The following is an 11084-nucleotide window of genomic DNA, read 5'->3' on the forward strand; positions in this document are numbered from 1 at the left end:
TCTGTAATCAAAATACGAAATACATCTCATCTGTTATTTAGAAGTCTGTTGAGTATGATGTCTTTTTTGAGAACATTTCCTTTTTTATAACAGATTTGATGTTAGTTTTTACTAAAATTGAGTCATTTAAAAAAAAAATAAATCTAACAACAACAAACAAATATATATATAAAAATACATATATACTTTTTAAGAATTAAAAGTAAAGAAGGTGGCCCTGACTGCATTCATTGCAGCCACAGGCACTGCTGTTTCATTTTTTGGGGGGTACTGTTGCCACGGATACAACAACAAACATCCACATAAACTGCAGAGCCACTTTCTTACCAACATATCAGCCAAGTCTACAAGAGAACAAGGAGTGTGTGAAGTCCGGAAAGGCAAGCTCCTCTTTCAGCTACAAGAGCGACTGTGCATATTTGCATCCACATGACTGAGAGTTTTGGTTTTGATTTGGTTTTTTTCTGATATTTGTACTTCTGCTATCAAAGATGCCAATTGCATCTGGAGCTGCAGGCAGGGTGGATGTAGGAATAGACACAAGCAAAACATGGACACCACAAGGACTGAAAAGGAAAACAAATTCTACCCACAGAAAAAACGACTCCTATCTGCAAAGGTGAGATTACTACAGATAGTGATCAAATGTAACTGCATCTTTTTAAATATGCTTGATCAACAACATTTATAGCCTCGTCTGAAGACAAATCACTGGACAAAACTGTGACTATTTCATCATTAGATGAAATTGTGTTATTGTTTAACACAAACTGAACAGCAGTACTTTATAATACAGCAACTTAAGATGTTTTTGCTGTGAAACTGCAACTGTATTCGTCATTCGTCTGTCTTACAAATGAATACTCTGCATATACTGCTGGTTTTATTTGTCTGGTTTTATGATGACCAGCTGGCTCATGTTAGAGGCAAGACTGCTCTTAATGGAATAACCATTGCATTAAACTATGTTGTACTGTAGACCTGCTGGCCTTTATTGCTAGGAGATAAAGGCATCCTAATTTAACTCTGTCCATTTGAATCAACAGCAACCTGTTTGTCATCCGAACTGGGCAGAGGAGACGCAGATGTTTGACACTAATTCCACTCATAAATATTTCACCATCCCGTTTGTTTTTCCAAACCGGGTTACAAAAAGAAGAGACAAAAAGACTTGAAAGCTGTGACACACAGTTAGATCATTTTTTATTTGGACAGTGAGCGTTTTTGTAGTTTTACCTCTGTACCACACCAAAGGACATTTTAATTCAACCAATCAAAACGAAGATTCTTTTACTCAATAGTTAAGATCAATTTAACATTAGCTATTTAGAAATCACAGCCATATTATACATACCGGTAGTATCCCATTTTCATAGGTTTAAAATGAGTTTGACAAACAAATATAGTTTTATACATAAAGACTGGTTTTGATACTTGGCTGAAAATCCTTTGCACTCACCGACTGTAAGTCTAGAAACCATGGACATCACCAAATGCTGTATTTCCTCCCTTGAGATGCTCTTTTCTTTTTCTGCAGTCACTTATAGTTGTTCCTTGTTTGTTGGCCTTTCTGCCTTCAGCTTTGCATTTTTTATAACTGAAAAGCTGCTCTACTAGGTTCAGATCAGGTAACTGACTTCTTAGCCTTTCTTTGCTTTGAGAAACTCTTGGTTTGCTTTTGCCGTTTGCTTTAGGTAATTGTCCATTTGCACTGTGAAGCACACTCTGATCAGTTTGCAGCATCGTCACATGCTCACCTAACCTATAAACACCAATAACCCAGTTCCAATGGCACATCTCCATAATTTCTCATTATTTTTGTACAAGTTCATCTTGGTTTCCAAAGATTTTATTTTTTCCAGAATTGTGCATTTAGATGTTTTTTTGGTTTTCTTAGTCTAACCAGTGGCTGTTGATTGTAGACTTTGACAATATCGCACCTACCTCCTCCAGTTTGTTCTTGGCTTGTCTAGATGTTTCAAAGCTGTTTTCATAATAATTCTGTCATTGTGCACTTCAGTTGCCTTCTGTGGTCTTTTAACCCTTTCGGTGTTGCTGAGCTGGCCAGAGGATTTCTTCTTTTTAAGAAACTTTGTACACATTGGCGATTTGGCCATTAAAGGCTTTTTTTCACCAACATTTCTGTTAACCTTATATTGAGAGTTCCAGTGAAACAAATACAAGTTTAGCACATGGAATTAACTCGTGCTATTTTATCTGCTCCAGTTTTCATAAATTATGGCAACAGACCTTGCAAGATCACAAAACTGTGTCTGAGGACCATGTATAAAAATAGCTGTATATTAACTGCGTTAAGGGTCTTGGTTAACCCCTTGAATGAAAACAAGAATATTCTTATCTGAATACTTATGGGCCAAACTATAAAACACAAAGTCATTCATCTGACTGCAGAGTTTCTTAGCTATGATTTCTACTTTGTCATTAATACTTGCAGATATCAGGAACTCAAAGCACAACAGAGAAAAGGGGACTCCTTGCAGGTGAGTACTTCCATCAGTCAAAGGCCGACTGGTTTAAAGGTTTTCAGACAGAATTTCATTGATTCAAACTTGTTTTTAAACAGAGCACTCAGGACAAATCAGAACCCAGCGATCACAAAAATGATGGTGAGATCATTGACAGTTTGACAAACAAACAGAAAATATCAGGACACGCAACATTCAAAAAGTCTCCCTAAAACAAATGCTTCTTCAATCTGCTTTAAGGGTCCAAAGAGGAAGTCCCAGAGAAAAATGGAAGCCATGAGGATGAAATTTCAGAAAAACCATCCAGTGAGAAGCCATCTAAAAAGTCTGTTCTGTGCGTTATACTGTGAAGCAGTTACAGCTCATGTTGTCATTAAATGAACTGGACTGTCACGCACAACAACGTTAACATTCATTATTCAAGTGTCAAACTCGTGGGCTTTTTTTGAAAAGCAGACGAGGTCAAATTTCCCTTTTGAATAACAAATGCTAAGCTGCTGTCAGTTTTGAACTCAAATGTGTTTGTTCGTTCAAGCTGACTGAGAACTAGCACGGTTTGGTAGTTATCGGCGTGAATTCTTTTGCAGTATTACACGGCAACACCTGAATTCATTTGTACAGTACAACATTTGTACCATGGGCTTTTGACATGTAGACAAACAAACAAACCAAAAAACACAACAAGTAGAACACATTTAAGTCGACAAATTACACATTCATCAAGCCAGTTTTTTTAAACCAGTGGCTCATCTGCAATCACACATTTCACATCAGTAAACACTGTGCTCAGTAGTTTGGGGTCACTTAATGCGTCTTTGTTTCTGAGTCAAAAAAAATGCTTGTTTTCATTTAATATGAAATGTTGATGAAAAGGTTGTAGAATCAGGAGAATTTAAAATCATAACTTATGATTGCAGCAATGTTGTTCATGTATTACAAACACACTGCTACCTACCACAAATGTATCAAATTTATCATGTTAGCACAGCTGAAAACTGTTGTACCCTTTAAAGAAGCAGTTTAGTTGGTTTATTGAGTGCATGAAGCTTTGTTGCATTATAGTTTTTAAAATCCTAAAGTTGTTTTACTGGACGTGTTTGAGACTATGATCAAACCGACAGGTGCTGTTGCTCCATACACTTAATGCTTCTGTAATCAGTGGGGGGAAAAAAATAATCACTTAGCCTTTTCATATGTTGAACTCGCATTATTTAAATCAATGTGCCACTGGAACACTGCAGTAATCATTGCTGAAACAAAATGTCTCTGTATTTTCTAAAAAATAAAAAATATAGAACATGCTGTGTGACCCCAAACTCTTTTTTAAAGCAGCAGTAAACACAGGGAGCTTGCCTTTTTCAGTTCCTCATAATGTTCAATATTGCACTTGTGTTATCTATGAATCACTGAGACTTCCCTCTCTTTAGCTGTACCTAAGTTTTCACAGTTTTTTAAATCTACTGTTGTGCTTTCCCAGTCAGTTACAGCCAGAGAGAAAACACTGGAGGACCACTGCATTTTTTTTTCCAGTAGATATTCTCCAACACAAGACAAGGCCTTTGTTTGACTGAGGATCTCAGTCGCTGTTGCTGCTGCTGTCATCTCTCACCACCATGTTGCTGTACTTCTTCTGCTGCTGCTCTTTGAATGTCTCCTTCACCTTTGCCCTCTTGAGGCCTCCATCCCTGCATGCAGACAGAACTAAACGATTATTCAGTGTCATACGTTTCCCTATGGCCAGGTCATAAAAAAAAAAGAAGAAAAAAAAGAGCTGACTGACACTTGATTAGCATTCAGACAAAGGACTACATCTTTCTCTGTTACTCTTGTCTGTGAAATCATTAAATTAGAATCACTTTAAAAGGGATGAGGTAAGAGCTTACCATTGCAGATCTACCAGCCCTCCCTGGTGAGCGATGGCTGACTTCACTCTGTTGGCAAACTGGACAGCATCTTCACCCTCCTGACATTTTTTGGGGGAAATAAAACTGTGTGAATCCGTTTATTGTCACAAATAAAAGCAGTTTTATTATAAAGACTAAAGACCAACAGTCAATTTAAGCAAGTTAGGCAAGTTGAAGTCTCAAGAAAACAAATGTGATCCGAGTTAAAGTCCTCCTAAGTCTATACAGATATGTACATAGACTTCATTCATCACATGTTACACACACCTGTTGGTGCATGGCTGGCAGGTACCAGACATTGCATACAAGGGCCCAGCTGGTCATCATCCTCAGCAGGTAACTGACCATGCTGTGCTTGGAACTGTTCCAGAAAGCATCTCCAAACTTTGGGTCATACTAGGAAAAGTTTAAAAAGCACAGAGACAAGCATTAAGTAGCAGAAATGTGTGACCTAAAGGGCTCAAATATATGTGACTGAGAGATGAAGGAGGAATGCTAGACTGGGCTGAAGTACCTTAATGGCGACTGGGTATATTGTTGTTCCAATTTCAAAACTTCCCTTTTTAAACATCATGACAGATGTGTTGTTAATACAAGTTCCTATAGAAACAGGAGATTAAACAGACAGCTGTGTGAGCTTCTTCCAAACCCACATAGAAAATATCTGCTCGTGTGTCACAGCTCAGTGGCCAGACTGCCATCAGACACGGAGCTAAAATAACAGCTCTCACTCAGGCTTTTCTTTGATGATACAAAGATCAAACTGCAGTGGATAAAGTAACTTTATCTGTCTACTTGGTGACGCTTACCCTCTGGAAATATCAATATAGGAAGCTTTTTTTTGTCGTTCACATGGTCTTTCAACCTGGAAACAACAGAACAGGTAATAGAAACCATTTATAAATACACACAATAAAAAATACATTCAACAATTAGAATGAGTGCCTTATTGAGAAGGGATTAAAGTAAAGAGACTGGAATCTAAACTGCAGTGAATCCAGCATCAGCGTTCCAAAACATACTCGTTCTTGTTTTGACGATAATACGTTTCTACTTCCAAGCAAAAGACCTGAAAGAAACGTGTTGAAGTGAGGGAGTGAAATATGAACCTTTTGGTCACTAGATGGCGATCTTTCATCTCTGACCTCTCAAACCAGACATGAGGACAGGATCTCACCATGGCTCTCTGAATAATTCCCATCAGGCCTCCATGGACCTGACCCACCTAGGAAACACATAATGCAAAGAAATAGTTTTACAACAAATCAGTTTCTTTATATGTAAAACTCCAAATAAGTTGATCTGAGGGTGACTTCTTTGCATACCATAGCATAGCAGCCATCTGTGCACAGAATCACAATGTCAATCGGAGAAGTATGATTGGCAACACAGATTCCTCCTTTTTTGGGTTTGTTTTCCCTGCAGAGGAAATGACAACACTGAAATCAAAGACAAAGGGTAAAACCAGTCTTTTTTAAGGATGTGGTACATAACAGGAAAGCATTTTTACCTGTTGTGATAGCAAATCGTGGCAGAGAGTCCTCGAGCACAGATTCTGTAACACATCACGTGGACCAACTCACTGAGCCAGAACTTTATCCTAAAAATAAATATTTACAAGGAAAAAAAATGACACACTGTTGAGAAAAGATTTCCATTATAGTACTTTTTCTAATGTATAAGATAAAAAAAAACAAAACATTTTTAGTCACCTCCAGTTTGGAAGCAATCCAACTGCAGATGTTCCTATTACCAACCAGCTAACACCGATGATGGTCAACGTTATTCTGGAGAGAGAGTGACACATTTCACCTTCAAGCAGCAGGTCAGTTGGAGTTTAGAGTTTTTATTGAAACTTAACAGAAATATAAATTACTGCATGTTATGTAAAAAATGAATTTGAATTGCATATTTTTATGGCATTAACTTCTTCCTCTCATACAGCTTGCAATTTTTTCAGTAGGTTTTAACTCAGTTGAGATCATTTTTAACACAACCAGGTGAGTCTTGACTCCGTCTTCCACATTGCTTCTCTGTGGAGGAAAGAGTAAATTTGGGGTGGGTGGACTCTGCAGTATTTTTCTACCTGAGGGGGGCAAGGATGCAGTATCTCACAATGATGCCAAGGCCATAGACCAGCGTCAGCTTCAGACTTATGTACTGGAAATCATTGTTGGTGCGAGTCAGTAAGTTCCAGGACACCAGCTCCTCAGAAGTGAACCGCTGGGTCACCTGATTTTAAAATAGAAAGCTGACAAACATGACTAAAACATTTTCATTTTAAAATTAAAACCAAGGTTTGCAGATGTGTTAATAAAAAAAAATGTACCTCATCATCTACAATACTCTCAATCCCTTGTCGGGTGAAATAGAAACAGTCACTTAGTGTAAAATCACCCCCCACTGGTGGTTTTGGGCGACTTCGTCGAAGTTCCTCGAGCTCCTTCTCCATTGATCCATTTTCCCTTTGGATGAGACCTGACACACATGCAAACACACACACAGACACGCAGACACACACAGTGATGCAATTAAACTAGCTGATATGATTTTTTTATATTAGTAACAATCACATAGATAAGTCAACCTTGGCAAACGTCTTAAGGCAATGTTAGGGTTAGAAGATTAAAGAATGTGTCAGGGAGTTCAATCGGGAATGTTGTTCCTGGAAGAGCATTATGTGCTGCACTTTGACAAAACGCATTAAAAAACAACAACAACAAAACATGAGGACTGAAGCCATTCAGAGCATGAACTCAAGATAAAATTCTTTAAAAAGAACAGAACTGAATCTACATCACCTCAGTGTTATATGGCACAACAGGCAGGCATGTAATACTTTTAGTGATAAGATACTGTATCTGGAGTTCTCATCATAGGAGGGACTTTACAAGAAAGAGCAACTCAATTTATGAAATGTGTCGCCTAAAACATGTCCTTAAACGTTCTTACTTGTTTTTGCTTGCAGTCTTTATTAATAATGGTCATACTGAACAGACTGTAAGGCAAACAGGTCTGAGAACAGTTTAAAAACAGCCTCAGCTTGGATCCACATTACCTCATATCTCAGCAGGCAAAGTCCAGAACCTACACTAACACACGCCGTATTCACTCAAAACATTCAGTACAATGTCTGCCCTGTTTCTGTTCTTCAGGGACTTTTACTTCTTGCACTCATTGCTCATGTTAAAAATGTTCGGCTCACACACTTTGAACTTTGGAGAGAGCAATTTTTGCTGACCAAACTGTCTTTCTGTGCTCCAGCATGGGAAACCATCCTGTGAAGCTTGGAGATTGATAAAGAGTTTATTTATTGCATCTTGTGAGATAAGACAAGGTTCCCAGAGCAACTTTACTTATTACCTATCATAAAGGTTACTGAGCCTCAGCGCCACAAAGAGACTTTTTGGTGAAAAATTAGCTGTAGTATGGTAGAAAATATGAACATTTTTCCTTAAGACACAGCAAGTTTTGCTCCGTGAGTATTTTATATGCATGCATTTTTAAAAAAGGCCACTTTAAAGGTAAATCAGTCTATTTTTTATAATGTGGCCATATCATTGCAACATGCCAGCACAGACTTATGATGAAGTATCTGATGAAATCTCATATTGCAGCAGACGCAAAGCTTTCCTTAAACCAAAGTTTCACAATAAGGGATATGACATCAAGTTATCTGTAAAAGAGTGCCCCTGCCTCATTTTCTTTAGATCTATCAATCAAATTTCTTTCTACTTACCATTAGATGAGGAGGGTTTGAGTGTTCCTTCATCTGAATTTGCTTTCTGTATATTCAGAGTGGCCCACTGTGGAGAAAAGACAGCATATATTAATGGCCAAGAATCAAAATCTATCCACCTGCTTAAAGCATATTAACCTATGAGGGACATAAGAATTACGTGTGTTAGTACCTCCAAGGTTTTCACCAGTATGGTCATGTAGATCTCGGAAATGCCCAGTGAGAATCCAAACATGGATGGGATCATGATGAGGATGATTACGAGGTACAGCCAAATCTTCAGTGCCCAAAGGGCTCCCGCCCAGAAATCGTCCATCTCTACTTTATTCCCTGAGTTAAACAAGAGCAGCCCTGTGGCTCAGCTGCATGAGAACAAAGGAGGGAAAGAAAGACTTCACTTTCCTTTCTTTACTTCTTAGACAACGTGGAAACATGTAATCATAACAAGGGGGGGGGGGGGGGGGGGTGAAAAAGACAAACGAAACGCTGAAAGACTCCGGGTCACACTACACGGTACAGGTACACACTGATCCCACGTACAAAAACAATGGCGATCAATAGCACATGTAATCCTTCCAATATAAACAAATCCACAAACTCTGACAGAGCTCCTCTATACTTTAACTACACAGCTACATTTATCCTGTTTCAGATTGTACGAGATCAACTTACCTGTCAAACTTTAGTCCATTTCCTTTCCTACAGCGGGTAATTTAAGAGACTGAACACACACAGAGCAAACACGCCCATTTACTTACTAGAACAAAGTTCATGACCTACAGCGCCTTCCTGTGGACATCTTTGGACACTATCAAAAAGACTGAGGTCTACAGGTTTGATTCATAAAAAGTTTTATATTTTAGTCCATAGGAAGACACTTTAGTCAAACGTAGACCAAACTAACTACTATACTATACTATACAAACTAGTTACTATACAAGTTGACCCTGCTAGGATCACATTTGAAAATACTTTTTGGAGACGTGTTATTTTTGGATGAGTCTGAGCGAGAGGAAGCACTCAAAGCAAATGCCACTAAGGTTGAGTTAAAGTATGTAGATGGAAGCTGCTTCTTATAATACTGAACTTGTATTTACTGATCGTATCATAATTTTTTCAATTTTAAGAAGTAAAGCGTTGTTAAAAATGTAAAAAACAAAACAAACAAAAAAAAACACTGTTTGAAAACCGAAAGTTGCTCTTTCATATTTGCCAAGCCTCCGTATATATCAGGCATCCAGGTTGTTTAAAGCTGACATAATTGACTGAAGCGTGAAGAGAATCAGTAATATTAATAAAATGCCTCAGACAACTCACAGGAAAGCCTTAATGAGGAATGTGGCAACAGTCTCTGTGTGGCAGAGCCTCCCTCTCTGACCTAAAACTAACAAAAGGTCCTGATTATTTTCTAGGTTCAGACATTTCACAGTCTGTTGCTCATTACTGTAACAGGGGACTTAAGGGGGGCGGTTTGGGTAACGTCTCTGGGAATGATAAGAGGTTCACTTCATCCTTCTCTGAATGGCGTTCAGTTCATTATGAGAGCTTTCTGCACTACAGCGTTGAAGCTTCGTAAAGATCAATTTTCAAAAGACAGCTGGCTACAGAGAGACACACAGATATTGTGCCATACAGTCTTTAGATTCATTGCAAAATGTTTGGACCTTTTAAACATTTTAAATCTTTGATTGATTACACTGTTTATTGTTAATGAATCAAACAAACTGCTCAGGCTTGAGACTCCAGATGTGTAGTGAAACTCCTGTCAACAACACATTGTTTGCCCTTTATTGGGTGTGTTAGTTGCAGTAAGGCAGTGCCTGTTAGTATGAACGAGCTCATTTTTATTGTAAGTCTCAACACAGACAGCTCACCTCGTGTTTCAAGGTGGTTTTACTGGGTCCTGTTATTGGACCTCCCCAGTGGTGCCCATTAGTGCTGCTGTTGTTGTTGTTGGTTTTTGGTAGAAGAAGAGGAAGGTTCCATATATTCTGTATGGAACTGTGTGCTCTCTATTGTTTGAAAAGTCTTATTTCAAGACCTAAGTTTTCCAAGATTATCTCCTTTCAGTTCTAATATATACTTGCTGGAGATGGAAAAAAATCTATGCATTAATTATTTAAAGTCACTCCCCTGTAAACCAACTAGAAGATAAGTCGGTGGTAGCCCCACAAGCCTTCTCTTGTGCTTTATATAGATAAATAAAAAGGATAACACTGATGAAATCAGATGAGTTCACTTTGTCTCCCTCTGTGTCTCCTATGTACAAAGGCAACCCGGGTGGCAATGTGTCATGTCTCAGTAATCTTTTAGTCACACATAAGTCTCCACCAGGGATAAATAGTAGACACCACACAAGTACGCGGTAAGAACTGTGGCTTTAAGGCTCTCTTCAAGAGGATATATCCAAAGTTCTTAAAGAAACCTCATATCTTTTAAGCGTCAGAAAAGCTAAAGGTTAATTTCCTTGAATTCAGTACATCCTGCACACAGGACATCAATGAATAAAAACTTTGAAAGAATACAGCTGAAAGCCAAGCAGTTCAAAGAACACTGTTGCCATTGCAACTTGATCTAATCACGATGAAGGTTAAAAGTATCCGTCCATCCAGACGCTAGTGTAGATGAATCACTGCAAAGAAATTTCACGTCTAAAAGAGCGTCTGAAGGTGCCTTCCTTCTATTATAAACTTTTGAACAGTGAATGAGATGAGTCGCCCCCTGCTGGCTATGAGAAAAAAGGGCAAGTTTTAGACAATCCGGGATTGCACACTTCTTTTTTCTTTTCTTTTTTTCTTTTTTTTTTTACATAGGTTAGTCTCTGGATGTTTGAGAGTGGGCGAAATAAAGACCGGAGCATTAAATAATCTAGAATTCATTTGTTCAGTAAAACAAGCGGGCTCATTTAAATATATTTTCCACACAGCTTGACAGTGGATCGATCCCGCTCATAAC

General features: G+C 38.3%; 2 protein-coding genes across 2 annotated transcripts; one reads left to right on the forward strand and one right to left on the reverse strand.

Annotated features, from left to right (window-relative positions):
* Nucleotides 1-96: 96 nt before the first annotated feature.
* Nucleotides 97-2865, forward strand: LOC308404862 (uncharacterized protein). The gene is made up of 4 exons (XM_080895133.1): nt 97-619; nt 2456-2501; nt 2585-2627; nt 2727-2865. Exons 1-4 carry the CDS (start codon nt 492-494, stop codon nt 2834-2836), a joined length of 327 nt encoding a protein of 108 aa, XP_080751259.1. The 5' UTR covers nt 97-491; the 3' UTR covers nt 2837-2865.
* agpat9l (1-acylglycerol-3-phosphate O-acyltransferase 9, like) lies at nt 2283-8881 on the reverse strand. The gene is made up of 14 exons (XM_080895131.1): nt 8802-8881; nt 8302-8491; nt 8130-8196; nt 6720-6868; nt 6477-6622; nt 6103-6177; nt 5901-5990; nt 5716-5809; nt 5500-5615; nt 5200-5255; nt 4905-4990; nt 4658-4786; nt 4370-4449; nt 2283-4171 (listed from the first exon to the last, which is right to left on the reverse strand). Exons 2-14 carry the CDS (start codon nt 8443-8445, stop codon nt 4063-4065), a joined length of 1341 nt encoding a protein of 446 aa, XP_080751257.1. The 5' UTR covers nt 8446-8491; nt 8802-8881; the 3' UTR covers nt 2283-4062.
* Nucleotides 8882-11084: the final 2203 nt, after the last annotated feature.

This window comes from Rhamphochromis sp. 'chilingali' (assembly GCF_963969265.1).
Source record: "Rhamphochromis sp. 'chilingali' genome assembly, chromosome: 10".
In the NCBI taxonomy this organism is placed as follows: Eukaryota; Metazoa; Chordata; class Actinopteri; order Cichliformes; family Cichlidae; genus Rhamphochromis; species Rhamphochromis sp. 'chilingali'.